General features: G+C 49.1%; 1 protein-coding gene across 1 annotated transcript; it reads right to left on the minus strand.

Moving 5' to 3' along the window:
- Positions 1-6,409: 6,409 nt before the first annotated feature.
- On the minus strand, positions 6,410-27,608 carry TGFB3 (transforming growth factor beta 3). Its single transcript, XM_084632021.1, has 7 exons — positions 26,856-27,608; positions 15,212-15,375; positions 14,231-14,360; positions 12,552-12,659; positions 11,476-11,647; positions 10,437-10,590; positions 6,410-7,571 (listed from the first exon to the last, which is right to left on the minus strand). The coding sequence occupies exons 1-7, from the start codon at positions 27,328-27,330 to the stop codon at positions 7,413-7,415; spliced, it is 1,362 nt and encodes a 453-aa protein (XP_084488147.1). The 5' UTR covers positions 27,331-27,608; the 3' UTR covers positions 6,410-7,412.
- Between the last annotated feature and the right edge of the window lie 116 nt (positions 27,609-27,724).

Genomic DNA, 27,724 nt, shown 5'->3' on the forward strand with positions numbered 1-27,724 from the left:
GCTCAGGTTGCTTCCAGGAGAGAAAGTGGAATGGAAACTATAGAAGAGATTTGCAAAGCAGCCACCTGGAAGCCCAGCTGCTCCTTTACTAAGAATCATAGGTGCATGTTAGTGACTCATTTTATTCAGCTTTTGGGTAACCCATTCTAAGGGCTCCAATTTAAAATTCTAACTTTTTTTTTTTTTTGAGTCAAGGAGTATGTTTTCCCCTCCCTAATTTGTCTAATTGGTGCTGCTATATAAAGATCATTAAGATGGGTTCCTGGAGCTCTTGTCAACTAGGTGCCTTCTCAGTTACTGTTGTTCTGCATTGTGTATGGATTGAGTTTGTCACCCTCGTGGGCTCCATGTGCACTAGCAGCAATGACCTCTTGAATTTTTATCTGAGCCATCCTTCTGCCTGATATCACCTGTGGAGAGGTGGTGGAGATAGGTAAGCCCCTTAATACAGATTCCAGGAGCTAAATGTTGCATATATCCTTTTAATAAGTGAGAAACCTTTTTTGTATAGTAAAACCGTCCCCAGAAGTTTCTCCAGCTCTCCCAGTGCTATGGAATCTGTCCTGCATTGAGAACCCAGCTCCACCATCAAAATCTGTCATCACAAACCATTGACAACAGTGAACTGCCATGGGAGGCCACGGCTGTTTTAGGCTGCAGTCCAAGTGATGGCTCGAGGTCCCCTGTATTCTCTGCCTCTGATGGGATGAGTACCTCGGGCAGACACAAGACAGTTTAGTGGCAGCCAGAAAGTACAGAAAGGGATTTGTGAACTTGAAGAATGGAAGATGTCAAAAGCAACACAGAAAAGTCAGAGAGATCTGAAACTTAGTGAGTTGGAGCAAAGCTGATATTGTTTTCAGTGAAACAGACAAAGGTTTGTGTGAATTTATGCCTTTTATTCCTTTTTTCTTCTATGTAATCTCATTTCCTTTGTGCAATGAAGTCTGTTGGCAGGAGACCAGAATGGGGAAGCAGCACACTCCAATTCACACACACGGGGTGGGGGTGGTACGCTGTTTTCCCATGTGCCTGTTGAATAGCTAGGGCCAGTGGAGAGCACAGTCAGCACAGAGAGCAAGGGTCTGGGACAGCATTTTATTCCGTAATGGTTCTTACATCATACTCATAGCTATAGTAGCTGAGTGCCTTCCACCTTTGCAATAAGTGATGTAGTTCCCCTGTGTAACAGTGGAGAACACTGCAACCAGAGTTGCATGGCACTGAGATTCAGACGTAGGTCTCTTGCATGCTACTGTAGAGCACTCCTAACCTGAGAAACAAGGGGCTGCCACATATAATCATACCCGTGGTCTCCCATATGGCAGTGCAGAGTACTCCTTTCTTCCTCTCTTGTATGCTTCTGAATGCAGAGTCTGCCACCAGCAATATTGTTAACCTATCCAACTATACTCTTAGCCCAGCAGAAGCAGCTGTCCTATCTCAGGACCTCTCCTTCTGCCCCTCCACCCCCACAAACATGATACAGTTCTGTGGTGACCTAGAATCCTATTTTCGACGTCTCTGACTCAAGGAATATTTCCAACACACCTCTGAACAACATACTAATCCACAGAGACCTCCCTACCAACACTACAAAAAGAAGGATTCTAGGTGGACTCCTCCTGAAGGTCAAGACAGCAGACTGGATTTCTACATAGAGTGCTTCTGCTGACGTGCACGGGCTAAAATTGTGGAAAAGCAGCATCACTTGCCCCACAACCTCAGCCGTGCAGAACACAATGCCATCCACAGCCTCAGAAACAACTCTGACATCATAATCAAAAAGGCTGACAAAGGAGGTGCTGTTGTCATCATGAATAGGTCGGAATATGAATAAGAGGCTGCTCGGCAGCTCTCCAACACCACTTTCTACAAGCCATTACCCTCTGATCCCACTGAGAGTTACCAAAAGAAACTACAGCATTTGCTCAAGAAACTCCCTGAAAAAGCACAAGATCAAATCCACACAGACACACCCCTGGAACCCCGACCTGGGATATTCTATCTGCTAGCCAAGATCCATAAACCTGGAAATCCTGGGCGCCCCATCATCTCAGACATTGACACCCTGACACCAGGATTGTCTGGCTATGTAGAAGCTCTCCTCAGGCCCTACGCTACCAACCCTCCCAGCTACCTTCGAGACACCACTGACTTCCTGAGGAAACTACAATCCATTGGTGATCTTCCTGATAACACCATCCTGGCCACAATGGATGTAGAAGCCCTCTACACCCACATTCCACACAAAGATGGACTACAAGCCGTCAAGAACACTATCCCCGATAATGTCACGGCTAACCTGGTGGCTGAACTTCGTGACTTTGTCCTTACTCATAACCATTTTACATTTGGGGACAATGTATACCTTCAAATCAGCGGCACTGCTATGGGTACCCGCATGGCCCCACAGTATGACAACATTTTTATGGCTGACTTAGAACAGCGCTTCCTCAGCTCTCGTCCCCTAATGCCCCTACTCTACTTGCGCTATATTGATGACATCATCATCTGGACTCATGAAGAAGAAGCCCTTGAGGAATTCCACCATGATTTCAACAATTTCCATCCCACCATCAACCTCAGCCTGGTCCATTCCACACAAGAGATCCACTTCCTGGACACTACAGTGCTAATAAACGATGGTCACATAAACACCACCCTATACCGGAAACCTACTGACCGCTATTCCTACCTACATGCCTCCAGCTTTCACCCTGACCACACCACACGATCCATTGTCTACAGCCAAGCTCTGCAATAGAACCGCATTTGCTCCAACCCCTCAGACAGAGACAAACACCTACAAGATCTCTATCAATCATTCTTACAACTACAATACCCACCTGCGGAAGTGAAGAAACAGATTGATAGAGCCAGAAGAGTTCCCAGAAGTCACCTACAACAGGACAGGCCTAACAAAGAAAATAACAGAACGCCACTGGCCGTCACCTTCAGCCCCCAACTAAAACCCCTCCAATGCATTATCAAGGATCTACAGCCTATCCTGAGGGATGACCCAACACTCTCACAAATCTTGGGAGACAGGCCAGTCCTTGTCTACAGACAGCCCCCCAACCTGAAGCAAATACTCACCAGCAACCACATACCACACAACAGAACCACTAACCCAGGAACCTATCCTTGCAACAAAGCCTGTTGCCAACTGTACTCACATATCTATTCAGGGGACACCATCACAGGGCCTAATAACATCAGCCACACTATCAGAGGCTCCTTCACCTGCACATCTACCAATGTGATATATGCCATCATGTGCGAGCAATGCCCCTCTGCCATGTACATTGGTCAAACTGGACAGTCTCTACGTAAAAGAATAAATGGACACCAAATCAGATGTCAAGAATTATAACATTCTTAAACCAGTCGGAGAACACTTCAATCTCTCTGGTCACGCGATTACAGACATGAAAGTTGCGATATTACAACAGAAAAACTTCAAAACCAGACTCCAGCGAGAGACTGCTGAATTGGAATTCATTTGCAAATTGGATACAATTAACTTAGGCTTGAATAGAGACTGGGAGTGGCTAAGTTATTATGCAAGGTAACCTATTTCCCCTTGTTTTTTCCTACCCCCCCCCTCCCGTTACTCAGACGTTCTTGTTAAACCCTGGATTTGTGCTGGAAATGGCCCACCTTGATTATCACACACATTGTAAGGAGAGATCACTTTAGATAAGCTGTTACCAACAGGAGAGTGGGTTTGTTGGGGAGGGTGGGGAGAAAACCTGGATTTGTGCTGGAAATGCCCCACCTTGATTATCATACACATTGTAAGGAGAGTGATCACTTTAGATAAGCTATTACCAGCAGGAGAGTGGGGTGGGGGGAGAGAAAACCTTTTGTAGTGGTAAACACCCATTTGTTCATGGTTTGTGTGCATAAAAACATCTTCTGTATTTTCCACAGTATGCATCTGATGAAGTGAGCTGTAGCTCACGAAAGCTTATGCTCAAATAAATTGGTTAGTCTCTAAGGTGCCACAAGTACTCCTTTTATATTGAGATTAGTGATTATGTTCGTATCATTTGAGCCTAGCTAGGTTTGCTCCTGGTGGGGGAGTTATTAGGTGTGTATTCAGTACAAGTAGTAAGGAACCACTGCTTCCATCTGCTTTCCTACAGTCCACACTTGCTTTCCCCATTGTAGAAGACCACATGGAACAGCTTTCTGCCTTTGCCCTCCTTCCCCAGCACCAGTGTTCTGAAACAACCTGCTGTTGGTGCTGGACTCAGGAATCTATTCAACCTGCCATTAACCAAAGTGCTGTTGGGTTATCTCACAGCTGATCTGTAACCAAACAGCCCTATAAGACCTCTTCTCTATGCACATTTACAGACAGGGAAGCTGAGCCCCAGAGAGGGGAGACACTCTGCGGTCAAAGGCAAGTCAAATCAATGGCAGAATACAAACCAGTTTGTGTCACTCCCAGGCCTATGATTTAACCTCTAAGTCATCCATGCCACTCTTGACTCAGCCTGCCCTTCCAGAAAGCAGCTCCCCAGATAGGAGGCGGAGAGGTGAGGATCTAGTGGTCTGCAGGCCAGACTGAGAGCCAGGAACTCCTAAATTCTAATTCTTTCTCTGCCACTAGCAACCTCTATGGCATGGGGCAAGTCATTTCCCCTCTCTAAGCCTTAAGTTTCTCCATTTGCCAGCATTAATTAGTGAATGTTTGTGAAGTGCTGTAAGTGTCAAGTATTAGAAGGCTTGGTGCTCTAGTTCAGCCCTTCATAGCCTTCCTCCCCCCCCCCCCCTTTTTTTTTTTTTTTAGAGAGAAAGGGAGCCATTCAATTGAATGGGCAGCAGGGCCAATCCCAAGGCCAAAGAGGAGTGATAACCAGAGAGCAGGCTCCAATTTGTAAACCAAAACCTCCGATGGGGGTTGCTGCTAAGAGATTAGAAGGGATTCCTTTGCCAGCTGGCATCTGGATTCCCCCATCTATCTAACCAGGCATTTACAGCATGTCCATCAGCACGTTATTGTAGTCACAGTGTACTCCCTCACTTGTCTTTCAGTGAGGAAAGCACCAGCCCTAAGAGCACCTCACTGAAGGGTTAAATTACACACAGTAACAAGTGTGTGCTGCAAGGCTGGGCAGCGCTATTAGTTTCATCACAAGTGACTACAGGTCAAGGAGACCTGAAGAAAAATAAAGGGATAAATTTAGGCAGTGAGGGGAAGGGCCCTTTTATCAGAGCTGGTGTTCCTTCACTGCAGGATCCTGGCCAAAAGGGCATCCAACCACTAGTTGCCAGCTAACCATCTAGATGTTTTTCATGTCTCATTAAAATGCCTGGAATTCTGTGTTGGGGCAGTACCACAATGAGGTGAGCAGCAGCTGCCTGTATTTTGAAGGAGGAGGATCAAACTGGGACCTGATGGAAGAACTACACCTAAAGGAGAAGAGGCCCATGCGGAAGCCTGGCTGCAGGTGAGTATGGGCTACCAGCCGAGCATCATTTTGCACTGAGTTGTTGAGGTGGGGCAACATGTCCTATGGTCTTAAGAACATGACTAGGAGTGATTTTGGCTGCCTGAGTCAGAGGGTCCATGTGTGCATGATGCTATTGGAGTGGGTCTATTTATGGGTCCCACTCTTTCTAGAAGTGTCCAAGTGCAGGAGATAGTGTATCTGTATCTGGAATACCGTGCCCTCTCTTTGTGGTGACTCTAGATGAGGAGAGTGGTGGGTGCTATATCTTGCCATGGGCATGTCTCTGAGACTGTACAGGAGAACTGGGTGGCTAGGTTTGGCAAACTGAAGCAGTCTGAATGTGTCTATGGGACAATTTCTTCGGTATTTATATGTGTGGAAGTCCATGTTTAGAAAACGATATATGTCTGTGTGCCCATTTGTGACAGGCTGTAACTCTACTTGTTTTCTCACTTGGCAGACTGCAAACGAGCAAATCCAGCTGAACGTGTGAAGTTATTAAGCCACAGTGACTGTCGTGTACTCCGTGGCAGGCTATCTATAAGTGCATTGCCATATGTGTTGGACTCTATCCATATTTTTTTTGTATTGACAGGGAGGTTGTCTGCCTGACAGCACCTGGTGGAGGTGATTGCATATCAGAGGTGCTAGGTGGGATGTGGAACATACAGAACTGGTACCATTTGGGTGGACTGCATGGATCTTGACCTGGCCTTCAGGATGAGCGTTTTTTGGCAATGGGAGGAAGAGGAGCTTTCAGGCATGATCTCATCTTGTGAGTCTCTAGCTAGCCGTAGTGCTCTGTGTTCCCAGTGAGAATGGGACAAGGGGTTCTGAGTGGGGGGCAGATCTCGCAGTCACCCTAGCCTATGTTGCAGCTAGAACAGAATTCTGATATGATAAAATCTCTACCCCTTCAGCAAATATTGCCTCTGGTCAGAAAATTCCATTTCCCAAAAAAATATTTATTTTTTTACAATGGTTTTGAGATTAATATTTTTTTTAAACCTCGGCAGGTGAGACCTGGGCTAGGTCCTTGTGCAGGAGAGATGCAGAATTCCCTTAGGCACCTCACACACCACAACAAACAAAGGGTCCTTTGGGGGGAACAACCCAAGACTGGATGGGTCCAAATCTAGGTACCCACAGGAGCCACGGTGCCTGCACTGACGCAAAAACCTTCCAGCAGGACCTCCAGGAGTGGAGAGTCACTGCATGGCAAGGGTATGGAGACATCAAGCCTTCTGTGAATGGAGTCAGCACACCCTTCCCTTCTTCTCTCAGATTAGCCCATCCTGAGCAGCTTGAATGTGGGGCTTGTGATCTGGATTTAGACCTCAGTATTCAGGAGCTACGGAATGGACCTTTGTGATTTGCAGGATAGAGTGTAAGCTGTGGACTCCTGCATCCCAGCTCTAAGGCAGCAAAAGCCTGGATGTCTCTCTCAGATTCCCTTCTTGGTGAACTTTATTTTTTTAAGAAAACTTGTTTGTTCCTTCATAAAGAAATCCTGATTCTTCAGGACAGAGGGAGGGCTGGGGTCCCAGGATAGCTGAAGCCAGAACAGAAAGGATTGTCCAGCCTCCCTTCCCCCTTTCCAGCACGCTCATCCCGCTCTCCTGCTTCCCATTCTCAGCTATCCCCTGCCTCCAAACACAGTGCAGTTTCTCCATTCAGTGCCCCTCCACCAAAAGTCCAGCCATTCCGAAGTGTGGTCTTCACATCACCAAAGTGACTCTCAGAGAGAAGTACATGGAGCCACCAAGACAGAGAAATGTTCCAAAAGGGATCCCCAAAGTGGGTGATATGTCCTGAGCTGCAGGGTTAGAAGCCCAGGCCTCAGTGTGCTCAGGTCTCTGGCCCCCTTGTTCCCTTCATGTTACTCTGGGAGCCGGAGAGTAGGTGGTAACTGTTTCTCTCTCAGCTTTGGGTAGGGCTGGGTGCCTTTCAGCTGCACTTGCAGGATTTCACCACCATGTTGGAGAGCTGCTCCACTTTGGGGGTCCTCCCAACATAGTACAGGATGGTGAGGGGCTCCAGATCCTGGGGGACACAGCAGGGCGAGGCAGACGCCTCTGGATTCAGCGTGTGATATAGGCCCAGCACCTGCAGAAACAAAACACATGTAGGAACTATGTTGGAGATGCCTGAGGCTACTAGGGCTGCCATGTGATGCTTTTCCACTCCAGTGGGATCAGCAGAGCTGGTCTCCAGGCATTTATATCACTCAACACTATAGTACTTGACTGACTGGCAGGGACACTCTCCAGTAGGTTTGCCCCAAAATAGGGCCATCTTTGAAAGTTTCTAATCTGCCCAGCCTTGAATGAGCCTTTATTATTTACTGCCAAGTCCATTTGCTCTGATAATCGAAGCGAGTGATCTATGGAGCGTAAATGCAGCCTGAATAACAACTAACCCCTCTTAGCTGGGCATTGGCATGGCTGCTGGTGTCAAAATTTATGCTTTTAACAAAGCAGGGTGTAACTAGCCTGGGGCCATGTTGTGCTGAGCTCCATAAAAAGCAGCTGAAAAAATCAGTGTTGTTGATTTCAGCCAACTTCTCCAGATAGTACTGGATTTAATCCAGCCTTCTCAAGTATCCATGGTTCCCTCCCAGCTTTGAACCATCTGATGAGCTCGCTCCACTCCATCCTCCAAGTCATTACAATATAGTACTGGAGCCAGAACAGAGCCCTGTGGGATCCCACTGGATTCCTCCTCCCAGCTGGCCCTGAACCACTGATGATTATACTCTCTAGTCACGTAACTCTCTTATAGCAGTAGCCATGTTTCTCCTCAAAGGTAGCTGCATTTCAGTGGTGGGTGACATCTACATTTACAAGGTGAAAATCTGCTCTCACCTGCCCTAGTCCGGTCCCATTGACTGCACTGGAGTTGGCCCTATTTTAAATGAAAGGAAAGTTTGGCCCATGGTCTAAGTCGGGGTGGGCAAACTACAACCAGGGGCCACATCAGACATTTTAATCTGGCCCTCGAGCTCCCACCGGGGAGCAGGATCCGGGGCTTTCCCCACTCTGGCACTCCAGCCGGGGAGCAGTGTTGGGGGTTTGCCCCACTCCACACATGTCGTGGCTCTGCACGGGTCCCAGAAGCAGCGGCATGTCCCCACTCTGGCTCCTAGGCGTAGGGACAGCCAGAGGGCTCCTCACACTGCCCCTGCCCCAAGTGCGGCCCCCGCAGCTCCCATTAGCTGGGAACCGCAGCCAATGGGAGCTGCAGGGGTGGCACCTGCAGATGGGGCAGCATGCAAAGCCACCTGGCCATACCTCCGGGTAGGAGCCAGAGGGGGGACATGCCGCTGCTTCTGGGGGGCTGCTTGAGGTAAGCACTGCCCAGAGCCTGCACCCCTGACCCCCTCCTGTGCCCCTGCCCCAGCCTTGAACCTTCTCCCACCCTCCAAACCCCTCATTCCCAGCCCCACCCCAGAGCCCGCACACCCAGCTGGAGCCTGCACCCCAACCCCCTGCCCCAGCCAGGAGTCCCCTCCCACACCCTGAACTCCTCATTTCTGGCCCCACCTGAGACCCCACTCCCACACCCAACCCCCAATTTCATAAGCATTCATGGCCTGCCATACAATTTCCATACCCAGATGAGGCCCTCAGGCCAAAAAGTTTGTCCATCCCTGGTCTAAGTGCTTTGTGATCCTTGGAATTGTACAGTGCTATGGAAACATCCTTTTTTATTATATAGATCCATCTAATCCCCATTTCTTTATCTTCCCTCTGGGACATCCCCCTCACTGAAATGCTGCACACCCCCTAAGACAGAAGTGAAGTTGGTTCAAAGTGATTATTTGTGAGGAATCTTCTGTTTCTCACAGTATTTGCCCCTAGGCACTTCTGACAAACTGCCTTACTAGCTCACCGTTCTAACAACTGACCAAGGTTTTGTCATTAATCTTGTTGCTCACTAATTTCCTGCTTTTTCCTTGTTCCTTCGAAAACAGGAACCAGCCCAAATTCCCCTTACATTTACACTGATTCAGCCCCACTGACTTCCAGAAAACCACCTAACAGAATGTGCCCCTCTCCACACACACTTGCCCTTTTCCTGTGCCCTGGGAAGGAGATCTCATCCCCATGGAGCCATTGGTCCCACCCTCCCTTTACCCTGCTTCCAGCATTTATTCTTTAGTCATTTCCTTGGTTCCAGTACTCCCACTGCTGCTAGCCCTTTAGCTCAGTCAGGCCTTGCTGATGTGCATATGCTCAAGTCAGCAAGAAAGTTTTAACCTGCTTCCTGAGATCCCTTCCTTACCCACTTAGCTATCATTGCATTGAGTATCCTGTTACCAGTGGCAATTTTAGTGAAGCTTGAATGAAGCAAAGTAGCTAGTGAGCAATTCTGCCTTCTCTCTGTCCTGCTGCCATCTCCCCTTCCGGGGGGGGGGGGGGGAATATAGTCCTATCTACACACAAAATCACTTCACCCAACACTGGGGTATTAGGCAGCAGCTGTTTACAAGTGCCCAGCAGTGTTCGGTGACAGTTTACAACAGAAAGTGCAGAAGAATCCTATATCCAGTGGAAACTGCAGGAGGAGTTTAGGAAGCAGAATATAATTATTGGAGTTGAAACTTGACCTGAGCATTTGGATTAATATCCCATCCATTACACACAACCCCCCTCCCCCCGCTGCCACCAAAAAGAAGTACCCGGGGATCTTTAATGATCACAAGTGGTCAGCACGGCTGTTTAAAATCTCATTTGATAGGCAGCCGCACAAAGCTCCTGAGCATTGGGCTGAGGCATGGGCTCAGTACCTACTCCAAAGGTAGCGTGCCCCCAACTGAACCATTGCCTGCAGCACCCCGAGGTTTCCTGGCACTGGCCTAGCTTGCCCCTACTTCACTTGAAATAGATCAGCCCCAAGGGGGTTATAGCTGCAAGCCACAAGCAGCCACCACCATTAGAAGCCCCTGTCAGTATCAAATGCCTGTCGTACCGTGCTGTGGGTTGTGTCTGCGCTGCGGAGGTATGGGCAAGGGCCTGAGCAGAAGTTGGCAAAGTAACCCTTGGGCTCATGGACCCATTTCCAACCCAGGTCCTGTCGGAAGTCGATGTAGAGAGGACGCACACAGCAGTTCTCCTCCAAGTTCCTGACACAAAACATTGGCACAAAGTGAATTCAAGGACATAGGAAAGATGGGAGCTTCTGCCCCTCCCCCACGTGGCTCAAGGGCTTCATGCCCCATTGAAGGATACAGTCTTTTAAGTAGAAGGAGCTATTATCTCCAATGCCTGGTCTGACTGCGTGACTAGGCCCGATGCTACTCTGGGAGAAACATAGTTTTGGATGACCAGGCTGCATGGCTACTACAAACAGAGCTGGGAGTACCAAGAGAGAGGGAGGTCTGCAAATATGGCAGTGCTCAACTTCTACCACCAGGGGACATCCCCATCAAGATGTGGGGAAGGGAGAGGGAAAGAACCTGGATACATATGAAAATTCCTTTTAAAAGCAGAAGTGGAACATCAGAAACAAATCATAATGGCCAAGCGTGGGCACACCATGTTCAGCAACTCCCAAAATATGCATCAAAAGACCCAGCCTTGGTTGGATGACATGGAAAGTTCCAGCTCACACTGATAGTTCAAATGTGTCCTGCAGGAGGCAGTTCAAGTCCCCATAGGTCACACTTGCTGGCTAGCTGCTCAGTGACAATAGTGGGGCTGTTTTTCCAATCTGTGTCAGTTTCTCCTAGGACTCCAGACACCACTGAGCTCTTGTCCTGGGATGAAGAAGCAGCATCCTGAGCTGGCCCAGCACAGCTCTGCCTTTAAAAGCGCCCTGGGGAGTGCACTGATTCACAAACATCTCAGAGGACCCTGCTTATCCCAGCAGTTTCCAATGGGCTGGAAGCTTCCAGGTGTTTCCATGTCACCTGGCAAAAAAAACAGCAGCTATCCCAGAACTGGTGATCCTGCTGCTGCTTGACTGAGGGGGAAGGATAACGCCAGGGGTAGGTGGGGTCCTTGCTTACCGGAAGCAGTAATTGGTGTCTAGAGCTCGTTTCTTCCTGTAACCTCCCAGAGCTGGACTCTCAAGCCGATGTGGGGGTAACATCATCAAAATCAGGTGGGGGTTGTGAAGGTCCTTCTGCTTCTTCAGCCGCCCCAAGTCCCCACGCCCATGGTCATCCTCACTGTCAATGCCTGAGGACAGAAAAAGGCACCCTCCTGTAAAGGGTTTGCCTCAAAGCAGAAAGGGGACTGTATGGACCGAGGAAGGTGTGGAGAGAGACCCCAGAAGACCTTTCAGTGACCTGGGCATGACTGTGTAATGCTTTCTCCCACTCCTAACCTAGGGAGAAGGGGACTCAATCTCCCTGTTACATTCACTCCTGGACTTCTTCCCAGACTGCACCCTAACTGGACCCTCACTTGGCCAGCGTGAATTTGGTTGTCACTGGCCTGAAATAGAGGCTTGTGGGCCACTTGTTTTACTATTTACAAACTGCTGGTCAGGCTGTTAATCAGTCCCCCTCTCTCTTGGCTTCAGTCCCAGGACAAGCAGAAAGATGAATGGTTTAACGATGTCAGATCATTGGCACTCTGCAGAAATAGCCTCAGAAATGGAGCTGGTGGGGGCTAGTGGCTACAGCCCAAGGCTCAGAGCCAAGAGATTCCTAGTTCTTAACCCAGCCAAGCCACTGTCTCTCTATGCCACCTCAAGCAGGATGTCCGATTCCTGGTGCTTCAGCCACCCTATCTGGAAACCAGAGTGAAAAACAGAATCTCACGAGAAATCTGAGAATGCAGCAGAGTCAAACTTCCCAGAGAGAGGTTACAACACACAATTACCCCTTTCTGCACACATCCATCCATACACACATATATATACACACTCGTGTACTTAGCAGCACACACACTCTAAACAAAGAATTCATGCAGTGAAACAATCCACGTGCAAGCCCATATCTATAATCACTACATGTACATGGGGTTCCCTGGGTGTAAAATACTCAAACATTCAGATCAAACTGGAGAGTCAGTTCTTCTGCAGCTGCTCCATGCTCCTCTCTCCCATGAGGTTCCCCCAACCCTTGCCCCTTGTCACCTTTGAACTTGACCTCCAGCACCTCGTTAAAGTTTTCCAAGATGTCCCCATTGGGCTGAAAGGTGTGACATGGACAATGGATGCTGATCTCCAGACCCAAGTTGGACTCTGCAGAGGAAGAGGTGACTCCATGAGAAACGCAATTCTAGCTATATGAACTGTCCTTCAACTTACGAAGAGAGTCCCAGGGAGGCAAGAAACCCCATAGCTCCTAAGATCTGGGATCAGCACAAGGGCTGCTGGATGACATGGGAGGTGGGGACCAGCTATTATCTTAAAAAGGAGAATGAGAGGCTTCACTTGTATCAACAGCCATGCCCTTGTTAAAAGGAATCTTCTCCTGAGGGGAGGAGGACATTTATGGCTAGATTTTCTAAAGCACTCAGCACCTAACAGCATCTGTTTTCTTTAGTGGGTGCTATTGGAAGCTGAACCCTACGTGTTCAAATCTGGCCCTAAGTGTCCATGTTAAGTCAGTTTTCTTCCCCATCACTGCTCCACTAACAGGCCTCCATCTACTGCTGGAGGAAGAGTCCTGAAGGCAAGTGAGTGTGACATGAATAAATGTTTCACTGGGAGCATTTTGCCCAGCCGTGATCAGTACAGCAGCTGCAGCCTCCTGTTTTTGTTGATTTTCCATCTAAGTCACACAGATTTTCCTGAGGTAATGTATTTCTTCATATTAATGAAAACTTCCTGAGACCTGCCATACTGTGTGGTCACAAGAGAGGTTCTCATGGTAGCAGGAATCTGTTGACACAAGAGTCTTACAGAAGCTCCTATTCTATGTCTTTGTATGAATGGAAATGGCTGTCTGTCTGTGGAATTTCTAAGGTACCTGTCACTTTGATATCTAAGCACCATCCACATTGTGACCACTTGCATTGCACATTATCAGCCAGCATGACTGCCCAAAACTAAGTGTGATACAGGTACTGAACTCAAGCCATTAAGGACAGAAGTTGGACTGCTTTAAAATAGGAGCCAACAATCTCATGGCTCATCCTTCCTGAGACTGGCTTCATGCCAAGTGCCTGCATTCCAGCTTTCAGTGACACCCAGGTTCCAGCTGTGAGGGTAATCAAGCTGTGACTCATGGTACCTGTGATCCAACTATAAGGGGTACTGAGAGTTATCTCGTAACTGTTTGCTGACTCTGCTGAATGATAGCAGAGGCAAAACTATTAATATGTTCTCAGCCACAGCCCTTTGTACACTGTAATACTGTGGCCTCTATCTAGCTAGATGTGTCAGACAAATGCATTAGACTAGAAGCTCTGGTATTCCCTCACCTTTACACCTGTGAGACTTTAAATAGGCAAGAGAATCAGGATTCTTGGTCCAACCACATTGTTTGCAGTTCTAAGGGAGCTCAGCCTCTTGAAGAGGAGGAAACCTAGCCACTATCATGTCCTATAGAGAATGGGAACTCCAGGGAGGGCTAGGTAGCTAAAGGAGTATGGAGGAGGCACACCAGGGCAGCTCCTTGTGGGTAGTCTTGTCTCAAACTGGGCAGAACTGCTTTTGTTGGAACCTCACTGCCTTGGACTGAGGGAACTATCCTTTTCTAGAGGGAGATGAGGTTTTCCTCTGTACGTTATCTGAAGGAATGGCACTGGTGGCTCCCTGAGCGAATCAGACCCTCCACCCAGGCCTGTCTGAGACAGCAAGACCCCTACCTCTGCGCAGGAGCCACTCACGCACAGTCTCAGTGACATCGAAGGACAGCCACTCGGCAAAGCCCCTCGTTTGCACATTCCTGCCGCTGAGGTAGCGCTGCTTTGCTATGTGTTCGTCAGGCCGGAGGATCTGTGTTGGGAGGAGACACAAAGGGAATCAGCCAGTGCAGCATGGCTGGGGAGCAGAGACACCTCACATTCTCTATTTCCCCACCAGGGTTAGATTTGTTATGAAGTAATCCAGGAGGAGTGTGCCAGGGAGGGATACACTGGGAATGACTTCATCTTTCCTTCAGGAATACTCTGTCACAGGTGAGAGTGATACCCATTCTCTAGGCACAAACTGGAGTATTGCATGGGACCTTTACAAAGCATCTTGCTCTTAGAGGACTGGCCAAACCTTCTCCTGCTGTGTCCCAGTGGCAGGGGAGGGTTGAGGGAGTGCTAGCCTGGGCTGTAGGGGAGCTGGGTTCAATTCCTGCTCTCACCAACATCCTGTGTGACCTTGGGCATGCCTCTTAGTTTCTCTGTGCCTCAGTTACATCTGTAAAATGAGGATAATAGCTCTTACCTGCCTCACAGGGGTCTTGGGAGGATAAATACATTAAAAATTGTGAAGTTCTTAGATACTGTGGTGAAGAGGGCCATGTAAGTACAATAAATAGGGGTGTAACTCTGGAGAGGCATGGAACACTGGAATACTGCAGCAGATGGGAACCTTTAGGAGAGGGCACCATGCCAGGATACCCAGGGTATCTGAGAATGAGTGAGCAGGAAAAGGGGCAGCGAAGACCCAGCAGAGAAAAGGACCTAAAAAGGTCAGGCTGAGGTGGCTGCCTGCGCTGGGGGAATTAAGAGGGTTTTAGCCCCTTCTTGCCCCCTGCCTTTGCACACCCTAGTTCTGTTTAGCCCTGAGAGCCACAGCCAAGCTGCCCCCTCATCCTGCCCCCTAATGCATGGAGGTGGGGGAGAGCCACTCACCTGGAAGAGCTCGATGCGCTGCTCGCTGCGTTTGGAGCTTGGGTTGGGCATTCGCAGCACCCGGAACTCAGCCCGGAACAGATTGGTGCTGTTCTTCTCTGCTGAGGACACGTTGAAGCGGAAGACATTGGAGGTGATGCTCTTGGGGCAGATGCCCAACTCATCTAGGAGACAGAGAGGGAGGCTGAGAGCCATGGGCTAGAGTAGGAGGGCCTGGGCAGAACAGCACAGCTAACCCTGTGAGCAGCAGTGGATTGGCAAGGGGCATTCTGAACAAAGCCTGCCATTTGAACTTCTGCCACGTTTACACTGCAGTCTGACTGTCCTGACTGAAGAAAACAGATGGGGGCAAATTCTCCACCCAAGCCTGCTCTAAACCAGAGATTTTTCTGCAAAATTTTCCCACTGATGCTACCATTGTTTCATCTTAACCAGCCACGGCAATAGAGGGCCCCAGGTAGACCAGTCACCAGCATTTTTTATTCCATGTCATCTAACCCAGCTCAGGGCTGGTTTAATCAACACAGGTTTAAAATGCCAGTGGCCATGCAATCCGCATCTGCACTAACGCTCCCACTGTTGCTGTCACCAGGGGAGTTGAACAACATTTTTCTGGAGTAGACAAGGCGTCATGTACATGAGTCCCACCCCACTAAAGGCAAGCGAATACCTCTGGATTTACATCACCACCTCTGAGCACAGGACCTGGTGCAGTTGTCTTTGAACCTTCGTTTCACAAAATTCTCTTAGAAAAAAACTATTTGGATATGGCGCTGTCTCCTGGAATGAAAACTGGTCAGAGGCCACAAAGCATGAGGCAAGGAGGGGAATTTGGGGGTGTTGTCTTGTAGGTACTGGGCCTTAATGCCAAGTCCTAATCTTCACTGATGGACTGGCTGAAGGACTGACATCGGATACTAGCTGCAAACACCAGCAAGGACAAAGAAATAATCCCAAGGGACCTAGAGAGATTAGACCAATAACAGAATGGGGCAGCCTGCTGGGAAAAGTACTCAGACCCCAGATACCCAACAGGAAGGGAGGGGAGGGGCCTGGAGAATGGATATGGTATGAGTCAGAAGAGAGGCCCCACAGAATGAGCCTCACCTCATCCAACATATTGTACTGCCTCTGTTCTCCCACTCCCCTCTCCTCTGCCCTAGGCTTACAGAACTGCCCAGCCGTACCTGGGAGTGCAGCTCCCTGAACTCATGCTTCACCTTCATCCTGGGTACAGAACAGCCCTCATGACTTCCACCTCTAAAGCCAGCATCACCCTGGCCCCTTCAGTCCCTGCTCCTCTTTGCCCCCGTATGCCAGTTTACTGCTAGCTGCACAGAGCATGCAGCTTCTCACGTGCTGCAGACCCAGCACAGTGAATGGGCCCTCAGTGGGGCCTTAAGCACTGCTCTATTGTGTCATTTGATGTGACATTTGTGTTGGTCTTAAGAAAAGAATTATCCCATGTTTCTGCTACAGTCCCAGCATGTGACGAACAGACAGGAGGCCCTGTTAATCCTGAAATAACACCCTGGTCTCAGACACTTCTCTTCATGGCACCATCAACTTCCAAAGGAAACAGGGCAGCAGGTTCTGAAGAGAGGGGCTAGTGTAAAACCAGCACCTTGGAGAGGAGACAAACCTATCCACAAATGGACATAAGCTCCCACCACAAGTTCCCAGGGCCAGATTCTGCTCAGCATGCCATTGGTTAAATCCACAGTCACTCCAGTGAAGACAAAGGCCCTTCTCTTGATTTACACCCAGACTCAGAGAGCAGGAGTGCAAGAGTTCATGGGGATTCACCCCCTGGATGCTCTGACTTTCCAGCCAAGCCAAGGTGTAAGACAAAATGCTGCTCCCATTGAACTTGCTTGGGAGTTTTGCCATTGGCTTTTTTGGGACCATGGTTGGAACACTTCCCCATCCAACAGGATTTATCTGATGCATTGCTCTCACCCAGGAGACAGATGCTTGGTGCATAATGGGTGAGTATCCCAGAAATGGCTCAGATCCCTATAGCAGCAGCAGACAGGACTGCTCATGCCCACAACTCAGCAGGAGACTGAGGACATGCCAAGCCATGCTGTGATAATGAGCAGGTAGGTTCTTGTAGCAAACCATGAGTTCTTAGTTTTCACTCCACAGAAAGGTGCTGTCTCTCAAATGACACATGAAATCAAGGCCTTGGCCCGTATGCTCATTAACAGTCCCAGGGCATCCTCCTGGAAGAAGCATAACTTGGGCAATTCCACTCTGCCCCTAGGACCACTCTGTGGTTCCAGGTAGATACTGTCTTTCACTTCACTTCCTGTCCTAAACAGTTTTATAGTGTTGCTAGTCACTATTAGCCAGGTTGCACTTCCATTCCAGAGGTGTCTGCCTATCAGTGGTGGGTGAAGTGGTTCCTATATCCATGTACATGCTTTACCCTATGTGCAGTGCAGTTAAGGCTTAGTTAATTAATGTGTATAACAGACCCTGAGATCCTTGGCTAAAAAGTACTAGAGAAAGGCTATTGTTTTTATACCTTATCCCTCTCCTGCTCTCACCACATCCTCTTCTTTCTGTCTGTCTAATCTTTCTAGCCCTCATCACCTTGTTATCTGAGCACATCCCAGTATTTACTGGTAGAACTAACAATCTATCTTTCTTTCTTTTCAGCGTGTAAGAGAAATAGCTTGTTTATAGTTGTTTCCATTTACTATGAGTGTGCTGTACAAAAAAGGCTTTGTTGAGAGAAAGCTAAGCTGATAGTTCTGTATTTCATTCTGAATGTAGTCAGGTCCATGCCCAGTCTTGTCTCTTGTGGTAGACTGGGCCCAACTCCTATGAAATCTCTGTCTCCAGTACTCATTAGCCTCACCCACTGGTTGCCCATTTCATTGATCTGGTGGGATGAAGCTGTCACTGGAGGTCCTGGTCACAGAGGAAGAGTGATCGACCTCTTAGGAAGTTAGAGCCAGTCCCACCAGAGGCGTGTAGAGGGAGTTTGAATATCAGGACAGAGACTTCAAACTGGATTCTGGGCTTGATCGGACACCAGTGCAGGGATCTACCTAAGCAGACAGGTGTTTGGAACCAGCTACACCTGTTCCAGAGTCTGGTGCTTCATTTGTGGATCACGTGAGTTGAAGTAACTGAGCCTGGAGATCATGAATGCATGGATATCCCTGTGGCCAGGTCTGTGCACCAGGGTGGGGTGCAGGCTGATGGCCATTCATCATTGAATGGAGCAGTTTTTGCCACCATTGCATATTTGGGTGTCCAGTAGCACCAAGAAGCCCAAAAGGGCTCAGGGCTGTGGGCTGACTCAACAATCTGAAAGCAGATGCCTTCGATTGTAGAGGATGTGATACAGAAGGTAAGTTCTTCAAAGTGCTTCCTCTTCTGACCAGTGTAACCTCAGCTTTGCCTGAGTCAGTATTAGCCAGCTGCTCTGATCCAAGTGCTAAGTTGAGGAAGGCCCTGAATGAGATGGTGCTGTTTGTTTGATACAAAGGAGAGATGGAGCTGGGTATTGTCTGATGGCACTTCTGCCCATGTTGTCTCACCAGCTCCGCCCATGGCTCATATAGATGTTGAATAATATGGGGGAGAGGATTGAGATGTGTGGGTCTCTGCAGTTGAGGGCTTTGGACGTGGAGGGACAATTGGCCAAAGGACCCAGTGGGTTTGGTATAACTGCACCCCTCTCCCAAGATGGCCTCTGTTTTGTGACATGAGGCCAAGCAAGGTCACTCGCTGGCAGATATGAGTCCTCCTCTCTGAGACCATCCAGTCAGCACTCAAAACGTAGCTGGGGCTGAGTCACCTGAATCTCAGGAGACCCTGGATTCCTGGAGTAGAGGGACTTGGAGGGGCAGAAGGGGATTATTCTGATTATTCTTTTAAGGTTGGTTCTTGTAGGTTTTTATCTCCAGATTTATGTGCTTTGGAGAGACAATGGCATCCTTCTCTTTAATGAATCTCAGCTCTCTCACCACCCCCGCTCTAATATTGCAGAGCCTCCAGACACACCCATGAGTTGCGAGTGTGGCAGCAGGGTATTTGACTATCTTTGGCTGCTGCTCCCTCATCCCATATTACCTGTGGCCCCCTCTCTTCTGTCCCCTTGAAATCCCATCTGTGCAGTACAGTGCAGGGCAGATATCAGTAGCCTACATGCTGAATCCAGCCACCTGTGTATGTGAAGGGAAACACAGAAGGCTTCATGGCTTCAGCATCTCTCTCTCTCCTACTTTCCCCAGGTAACTGGGTGTCTCTCTGGTTGTCTCTCTCTGCTGGTCTCCAGAACAGGCTGCTTGCCTCGGGTGTGAGAAGTGGGTGACTCACACTTGTCACTTATTAATTGTGGCATATGGCTCTGAGCACGGGTTGGGCTCTGACAATGGGATAATGGGATAATAGTGGTTTGGGGCTCCCTACAGCAGTGGTTTTCAAACTTTATTTCTGGCGACCCAGTTGAAGAAAATTGTTGATGCCCGTGACCCAACAGAGCTGGGGATGAGAGGTTTGGGGTGTGGGAGGGGCTCAGGGCTGGGGCAGAAGTTTGGGGTGCAGGGATGAGGGCTGTAGGGTGGGGCCAGGAATGAGGGGTTCAGGGTGCAGGAGAGGATTAGGGCTCTGGGCTAGGGGTGCAGGTTCTGGGGTGTGGCCAGGGATGAGGGGTTTGGTGTGCAGGAAGAGGCTCCGGGTTTGAGGGGGCTCAGGGCTGGGGGAGAGGATTGGGGTGCAAGATTGGGGCGTGGGCTTGCCTTGGGCAGCTCCTGGTCAGCAGCACAACGGGGGTGCTAAGGCATGCTTCCTGCCTGTTCTGGCACCGCGGACCATGCTGCACCCCGGAAGCAGCCAGCAGAAGGTCCAGCTCCTAGGTGGAGGTGCGCAAGTGCTTGGGGCAGGGGCCCCGTGGCCCCCCCACCTCGGAGCCGAACCTGCTGTTGGCCGCTTCCAGGGCGCAGCGCGGTGTCAGAACTGGTAGGGAGTAGCCTGCCTTAGCCAGGCAGCACTGCCAATGGGACTTTTAATGGCCCGGTTGGTGGTTCTGACCAAAGCTGTTGTGACCCAGTGCCTTACATTCCGCGACCCACAGTTTGAAAACCACTGCCCTACAGGCTGCTTGGTGTGGACAGCACAAGTGGGCAGGGCTGGGGAGAGGACTGTAGTGGCACCACTGTCCCTTTAGAAATAAATTAGGAGACTCTTTTAAGCCAGTGGTGTTCAGCTCCTCCCCCGCATACTGCTTGCAAGGCTGGGGATGGGATGGGAACAGGGACGGCCGTTCACCCAAACACAAACAGCCTGTGTTTTGGAGGGTTTGCTGACGACCTTGGACAGAGCACTCTGCTCTCTAGGGAAGTGAGACATTCCTTGAGCAATGGCCACCTTCCCCTGCTGTGCTTTAGTGCCCTGGGTAGCACAGCAGAAAGAGCATTCCCTCTAGTGACTGAACAGCTCTGATCATGGATGGGGTCAGGTGCCTGCTTTTCTAATATAACCAGGTTTGCCCTGCTCCAAGCTTACTCCTCAGCTTTCCCCATTGTCAAGTTGGTGTCCTGGAGAAGGATGAGGTCTCCAACCCAGTGAGTTGTTCAGCTGAAGGTTTGGAGTTAGGAAAGTTTTGAGCATGGCTACGTGTGCATGTGTGAGACTCCCCTGTATCAGCCCCTAAGATCCTTCACAGGAATAAGACCGGCTTATGGCTCAGAATTTGCTCTAAGATCACCACCTGAGGATGACAGCATCAGGGGACAGTTAAACATTAGCCACTTTTGAAGACATAGGGCCAAATTCAACCCTGTTGTAAGTGAATTAAACTCCACTGAAGTCAGTGGGGATGTGGCTGCTTACACAGGACTAAATTTGACACAATGTCTCCCATGGCAACTCAGTTCCCAAGATGTCTCTCCCCAGGACACACACTGGCCAGTCCCGGGAATTCAGTCCAAATAGCACTTTGAACCCAGTGTTCAGTCATATACTGGGCATTCTGGATAGGAAAGGTTAAATAATTTTAGTGCTAATCAAAATAAGAGACCAGCAGAATAAGAGACCTGGTAGTGATGGGTGACTTTAACTACCCAGACATCTCTTGGAAGAGTAATATGGCAAAACACAAAATTTCCAATAAGTTCTCTGAATGTATTAGTGATTGCACACTGCAAACTATCTTGATTCAAAGGAAAGATAGGAAGAATAGTAAGAGGCGAATACGGATACATCAGGAGCTATTTAATGACCTGAAAATCAAAAAGGAATCCTACAAAAAGTGGAAAAATGGATGGATTGCTAAGACAGAGTATAAAAGAATAGCACAAGCATGTAGGGACAAAAATCAGAAAGGCTAAGGCACAAAATGAGTTACACCTAGCAAGGGACATAAAAGGAAATAAGATGAGGCTCTTTGAATGCAGTAGGAGCAAGAAAAACAAAGGAAAGTGTAGGTTCTCTGTTTAAAGGGGAAGGAAGACTAATAATTGATGACATCAAGAGGGCTGAGGTGTTTATGTCTATTTTGCTTCAGTCTCCACTAAAAAGGTTAAAGGTGACCAGGTACTTAATGCAATTAATATTAACAACAAGGGGGAAAAATATGTTAAGAAATAGGGAAAGCACAGGTTAAAGAATATTTAGATAAGTTAGATGTGTTAAAGTGGGCAGGGCCTGATGAAATTCACCCTAGGGTACTTAAAGACACAGGTGCCAACTTTCGTCGCCGGTGGGTGCTCGTGCCCCCCCCACTCCTGGCCCCACCCCTGCCCCACTCCACCCTCTCCCTGCCCCTATTGGACCCCTCCCCAAATCCCCACCCCAGCCCCGCCTCTTCCCCGAGCACGCTGCGTTCCCCCTCCTCCCCCCTCCCTCCCAGCGCTTGCCGCGCGAAACAGCTGTGGGAGGGGGGAGAAGCAGGACGCGGCGGTGCACTCAGGGGAGGAGGCGGAGCGGAGGCAGAGGTGAGCTGGGGTGGAGGGGCAGGTCGGGGAGCTGCCGGTGGGTGCAGAGCACTCACCAATTTTTCCTCATGGGTGCTCCAGCCCCGGAGCACCCACGGAGTTGGTGCCTATGCTTAAGGAACTAGCTGAAGCAATCTCAGAACCGTTAGCAATTATCTTTCAGAACTCCTGGAGGATGGGTGAGGTCCCAGAGGACTGGAAAAAGGCAAACAGAGTACCTATCTTTAAAAGGGGGAACAAAGAGGACCCAGGGAATTATAGGCCTGTCAGCCTGACTTTAATACCTGGAAGAATACTGTCGTAAATGATTAATCAATGTATAGGTACCTAGAGGATAATAGGATTTCAAGGAATAGCCAGCATGGATTTGTCATCAAATCATGCCAAACACATCTAATTTCCTTTGACAGGGTTACTGGCCTAGTGGATGTGGGGAACCAGTAGACATGATATATCTTGATTTTAATAAGGCTTTTGATACACTCCCCCATGACACGCAAACTAGGGAAATGTGGTCCAGATAAAATTACTATAAGGTGGGTGCACAACTGGTTGAAAGACTGTACTCAAAAAGCAGTTATTAATGGTTCACCGTCAGACTGGGAGAACAAATCTAGTGAAGTCCCACAGGGGTCAGTCCCAGGTCTGGTACTATTCAATATTTTCATGAATGACTTGGATGATGAAGTGAAGAGTATACTTATAAAATATGCAGGTGACACCAAGTTGAGTGGGGTTGCAAGCACTTTGGAGGACAGGATTAGAATTCAAAACAGCCTTGACAAATTGAAGAATTGATCTGAAATCAACAAGATTAAATGCAATAAAAATAACTACAAAGTACTACACTTAGGAAGGAAAAATTAAATGCACAGCTATAAAATGGGCATAACTGGCTAGATGACTGTACTGCTGACAAGGATCTGGGAATGTATCTCAAATGGAATATGAGTCAACAATGTGATACAGTTGTGAAAAAGCCTAATATCTTCTGGGGTGTATTAACAGGAGTGTCATATGTAAAACACGGAAGGTAATTGTTCCACTCTACTTGGCACTGGCTCAGCTGGAGTTCTGTGTCCAATTCTGGGTGCCACTCTTTAGGAAAGATACGGACAAACTGCAGAGTGTCCAGAGGAGAGTAACAAAAATGATAAGAGGTTTAGAAAACCTGACCTACAAGGAAAGGTTGAAAGAACTGGACATGTTTAGTCTTGAGAAAAGAAGACTGAGGTGGGGCCTGATAACAGCCTGCAAATAGGTTAAGGGCTGTTATAAAGAGTAGGGGAATCAATTGTTCTCCATGTCCACTGAAGATAGGACAAAAAGTAATGGACTTAATCTGAAGCAAGGGAGATTTAGGTTAGATAGTTGTAGTTAAACTCTGGAATAGGCTTCCATGGGAGTTGTAGAATCCCCCTCATTGGAGGTTTTTAAGAACAGGTTCGACAAACACCTGTCAGGGATGGTCTAGGTTGACTTGGTCCTTCCCCAGCACAGGGGACTGGACTTGATGACCTCTTGAGGTCCCTTCCAGCCCTACATTTCTATGATTCTGTGATTAAAAAGAGTCTGCCAAATAGTGGCCCAGTGATGTTGCAACTTTCCCCCTCATCCCTTTTAATGCACCTCAGTCCTGGCCTGCACCACCCCCTGCTCTTCCATTCCTGCTCTCCCCCTGCCAAGGTGTGCCAATGCACCTCAAATGCCAGCCTTCAGCCTCCTATTATCTTTACTCACATTGCTCCTGCATTTGAACAGGCTCCTTCTTTCCTGGTACCAACCATCCTCCTTCTACCCCTCCAGAGATAGCATCCAAACCCTCTCCTTTCACCTCACCTTATTCTGCTGTGCTCCACTGTGGTGCTATCTGACACCATTTTCATGTTCAAACCATATTTGTCTATAGTGTGTCTATCTGATTTTGACTGTAAGCTGATTTTAACTCAGGGCAGGGACTGGCCTACCAACGTGTTTGCAGAGCACCATTAATGGCATTATAGTAACAGCCCTCCTTCCTGCCTTGAGTCCTGGTGTCTCCTGAGAAGATAACTAATCATATAACCACATGGCATACAGTCTGCTAGAGATTAAATGAAATTAGTTGCATTACCCCATTGTATCCCTTATTCCACTTCATCATGGTAAGAGTAACGTAAATCTGGCAGTATGGCTGCAATCTGAAACTGCCACTACTGAGATGCAGCTCCTCCAGTACAACAGTGCCAGGAACCTCTGGCACCAAAACAGCATCCCCAATGCAATACTACAGCATCAGGGAACAGCCTGTATTGTGATATGACTGCATGTCCTCCCCTGTCTTCCAAAACTGGGGAATCTCCAGCACTGCCTGAATGGATTGCTCCGTGCCTACATCCACACAGCTTCTGAAACTGCAATCTGCTGAGGGTTTGTGTCTGCTCAGTCTCTAGGTCTCTGTATCTGCCCCTGAATCTGGTTACTGTCTGCATCTGTGTCTGCTCAACGTCTGCTCTGCACTTGCTCAACATCTGTTTTTCAGTGTCTCCTTGGTGTCTGTGTCCCATTGGGATCTCCTCTGCATCTACATCTCCTCAGCTTCTACTTTGGTGTCTGCTCTGCACCTGTGTGACCCTCTGTTCATTATCTGTCCCCTCAGCATCCCCTCAGTTTCTGCATCTGCTCAGCATTTTCTCAACCTTTGAGTCTCCTAGGCATGTATGCAGTGTCTTGTCATTATCTGTGTCTCCTTAATCTCTGAATTTCCTCAGCATCTCCTCTGTCTCCCCTCAGTGGCTGAATCTCCTCAGCAGTTCCATCTCCCCAGTTTCTGTCTCTCCTCAGCACCTGCTTTCAGTCTCCTCAGCATCTCCTCCATGTCTGTCTGCCTTTCTCAGCACCTTTATCTTTGTCTTCTCTGCATCTGAGGACACTCTGCACAGAGTGAATGGGTCAAAGCCATCCCTGTTGTAACCACTGAAGCCAGCAGAGTTTTGCCACAGATGAATTTGGCCTGATGCCTGGGCCTCTGTTGTCCGCATGAGAGACACTTTTAGATTTCTGTTACTAGTCCTTGTGGGTAAATTCAGCCTACAAGCCTCAAACTCTTTCCTCCTCTTCCCCTCCCCCCCCCCCATCTTTTCCCTTTTCTTTCCTTTCTTCTTTCGTCTCTAGTCTCCTGTGTGTGTGTGTGTCTCTCCTCCCTTCCCCTCATCTTCAGGATCTCAGTGCTCAAGACATTGGCTGGGCTTGCTATTCCCTGGCCAGAGTCTGAGCTGATGTTATTCCAAGACACTGAAAAGCCCATCCCTTGCCTGTCCTGTTGCCAATGCTCAAACTCCTCCACCTGCTGCGGAGCTGCTCTCCAGCCAGCGCTTGGCCTCTTTTTTTTAAAAAAAAAATCATGTTTTAAAAATTAATCTTTTTTTTTTCAGACCCCTGTCTCGTCCGCGTCCCCCAGCTTCTCTCCAAACTCCCCTACACACTCTTTCCTAGACACCCCGCCCCCGGTTCTCTAATGCTCTGTCCAATGACTTGCTCCAGTCCCGCCGCACACACACTTGCTGCCCCCTATCCCGATAAGCAGTAATTTCAGAGCCCACGAGGACACCTAGTGGTAGGAAGGGGGCATGAGGCTGTTCCCAGCATTCTATCTGCCCTCAGACTCTGAGGGTTTCTGTCTGTGCAGTCTCTCAGCATTAGCCAAACTTCCTTCCCTCCTACTGCGCTTTGAAAATCTCTGCTGTAAACACGAGTCACATTCACTGAACATATATGTTCAAAGACATGCAAAAACATACGGATCTCAACTTCCCCATCTGAGCAGATACACACGCCAAGAAACACTGCACATTCCAAGGCATAAACTCTTCCCAAGCACGTACAAACACACATAGAGATGCGCACATCTCACACCCACTCAGGTATACCGCAAGACACAGAAACAAACATCTCATATGTCACTCCATCTTCACACAGGCCTGAAACACACAAGTACTCTTATCTCACTGGAAAGAAATGTAGATACCTATTTCAGACACACACACTGGTACTCACACATATATGTACACACACCTACTTGCACAAATGCACGTGTGCACACACAGATACAACATACATGCACATATATGCAGATGCAGACTGACAATGTATCATATAGGGTGGGTATACACACGCACAAATAGGCCTGTACACACATATTCACCTTTGTACAGACATCTGCGTGACCATATGTACATGCATACACACCCACACCTATGCATTGTCAAACACATTTTGCAGCCAATGTGGTGTGGCTTAATCACCTGAAAAAAGCAACAAAAAAGGAGTTTGCTATGACTGTCACTTTTCTCTTTGCTAGAGGTGGTTCAGGCCAAAGTAGAAGTGGCCACAATTATCCAGAAACCTGCCGCCTAGCTTGGAATGACCACCAGGGTCCGTGAATGCCCCCCACCAGGAAACTTCCTCCCTTCCCGATGGAAGTCCTGAGTATTCTTCCTGCTTTCCCCCTCCTCTGTCCCATCCCGCAGGCTTCGGAGTCCTTTCCTTCTTCCCCTTACTCCCTCCGCCCTTTTCCTCCCGTGCCTGGAAAGCCCCTAAGCAGCCTTGCCTCTCAGCTTCATGCAGTGTGTGTCTGCTGCCCAGCCTTGGGTTCCTCCCAGGATGATGCCCTGAAAGCCAGGCACAGGAGCAGAGAATTACAGGGAACTTACTGTGCTCGGGGAGACCCTGGATCATGTCAAATTTGTGGATCTCCTTGGCGTAGTATGCGGACTCTAAACTGTCCTGAGCGCAGCTCTCCTCCTCCATCTCCTCCAGCAGCTCCCGGGTGCTGTTATACAGGGCCAGGATCTGGTAGGGCACATGAGCTGGTCCCACCGTCTCGGGGGGGCTCGTGAGCCTCAATTTGCTCAGGATCTGTCCCCTAATGGCCTCCACCCTCTTCTTCTTGATGTGGTCAAGGTCTAGGGTGGTGCAAGAGGAGAGCGAAAGGCTGACAGTGGCAAAGCTCAGCAGGCAGAGGACCACCAGAGCCCGTTGCAAGTGCATCTTCATGTGCGAGAGTAAAGAGGGGGCCACAACGGAGAGAGACCCCAGAGGAAGCGCAAGTGGGCTAGGGAGACCAGGCAGGGCTCTCGGTGCAGCCTCCCCAGATCCTGCAGACTGAGGCTTGGCAAGAAGGTGCATGAACTCACTGCGCTGTGAGAGATTCAGGACTTCCAGGAAGCGCTGGCAACACTTAGGAAGGAGAAACAGGCTCTGTGCCTCGGCGAGCCGGGATCCTTCTCCATGTGTCCAAGCAGGACCCGCTGAGCCAGGGCTCCAGGCAGACCAGGGCAGGGGAGGGGGCCTCCGCACGAAGCGCACTGCCAGGAACAGCAGCGACGTCGAAGCTCGACTGTGCCGTGGGGCAGCCTGGCAGCTCCAGAGGCAGGTCCCCTGGACCAGCGAACTGCGGCGCACGTGTCAGGAGGGCAGGGCAGGGCAGCCCCCCGGGGCCGGGCAGGCGCGGGCTCGGCACTTGTTGCGGGCATGCACCATCCACGCGCTCCCCTTAGCTCACATCCCCTGGGGGGGGGCA

This window comes from Lepidochelys olivacea (genome assembly GCF_965140295.1).
Source record: "Lepidochelys olivacea isolate rLepOli2 genome assembly, chromosome: 6".
Taxonomy (NCBI): domain Eukaryota; kingdom Metazoa; phylum Chordata; order Testudines; family Cheloniidae; genus Lepidochelys; species Lepidochelys olivacea.

Bases quoted from the DNA above. Each gene is read 5' to 3' on its own strand.
- TGFB3 (XM_084632021.1), bottom strand. From the start codon at position 27,330: ATGCACCTTCTTGCCAAGCCTCAGTCTGCAGGATCTGGGGAGGCTGCA. The intron at 12,660-14,230 runs GTAGGGGTCTTG...CTTCCTCTGCAG, and splicing joins TGAGTGGCTCCTGCGCAGAG to AGTCCAACTTGGGTCTGGAG. The intron at 11,648-12,551 runs GTGACAAGGGGC...TTCTGTCCTCAG, and splicing joins GCTGGAGGTCAAGTTCAAAG to GCATTGACAGTGAGGATGAC.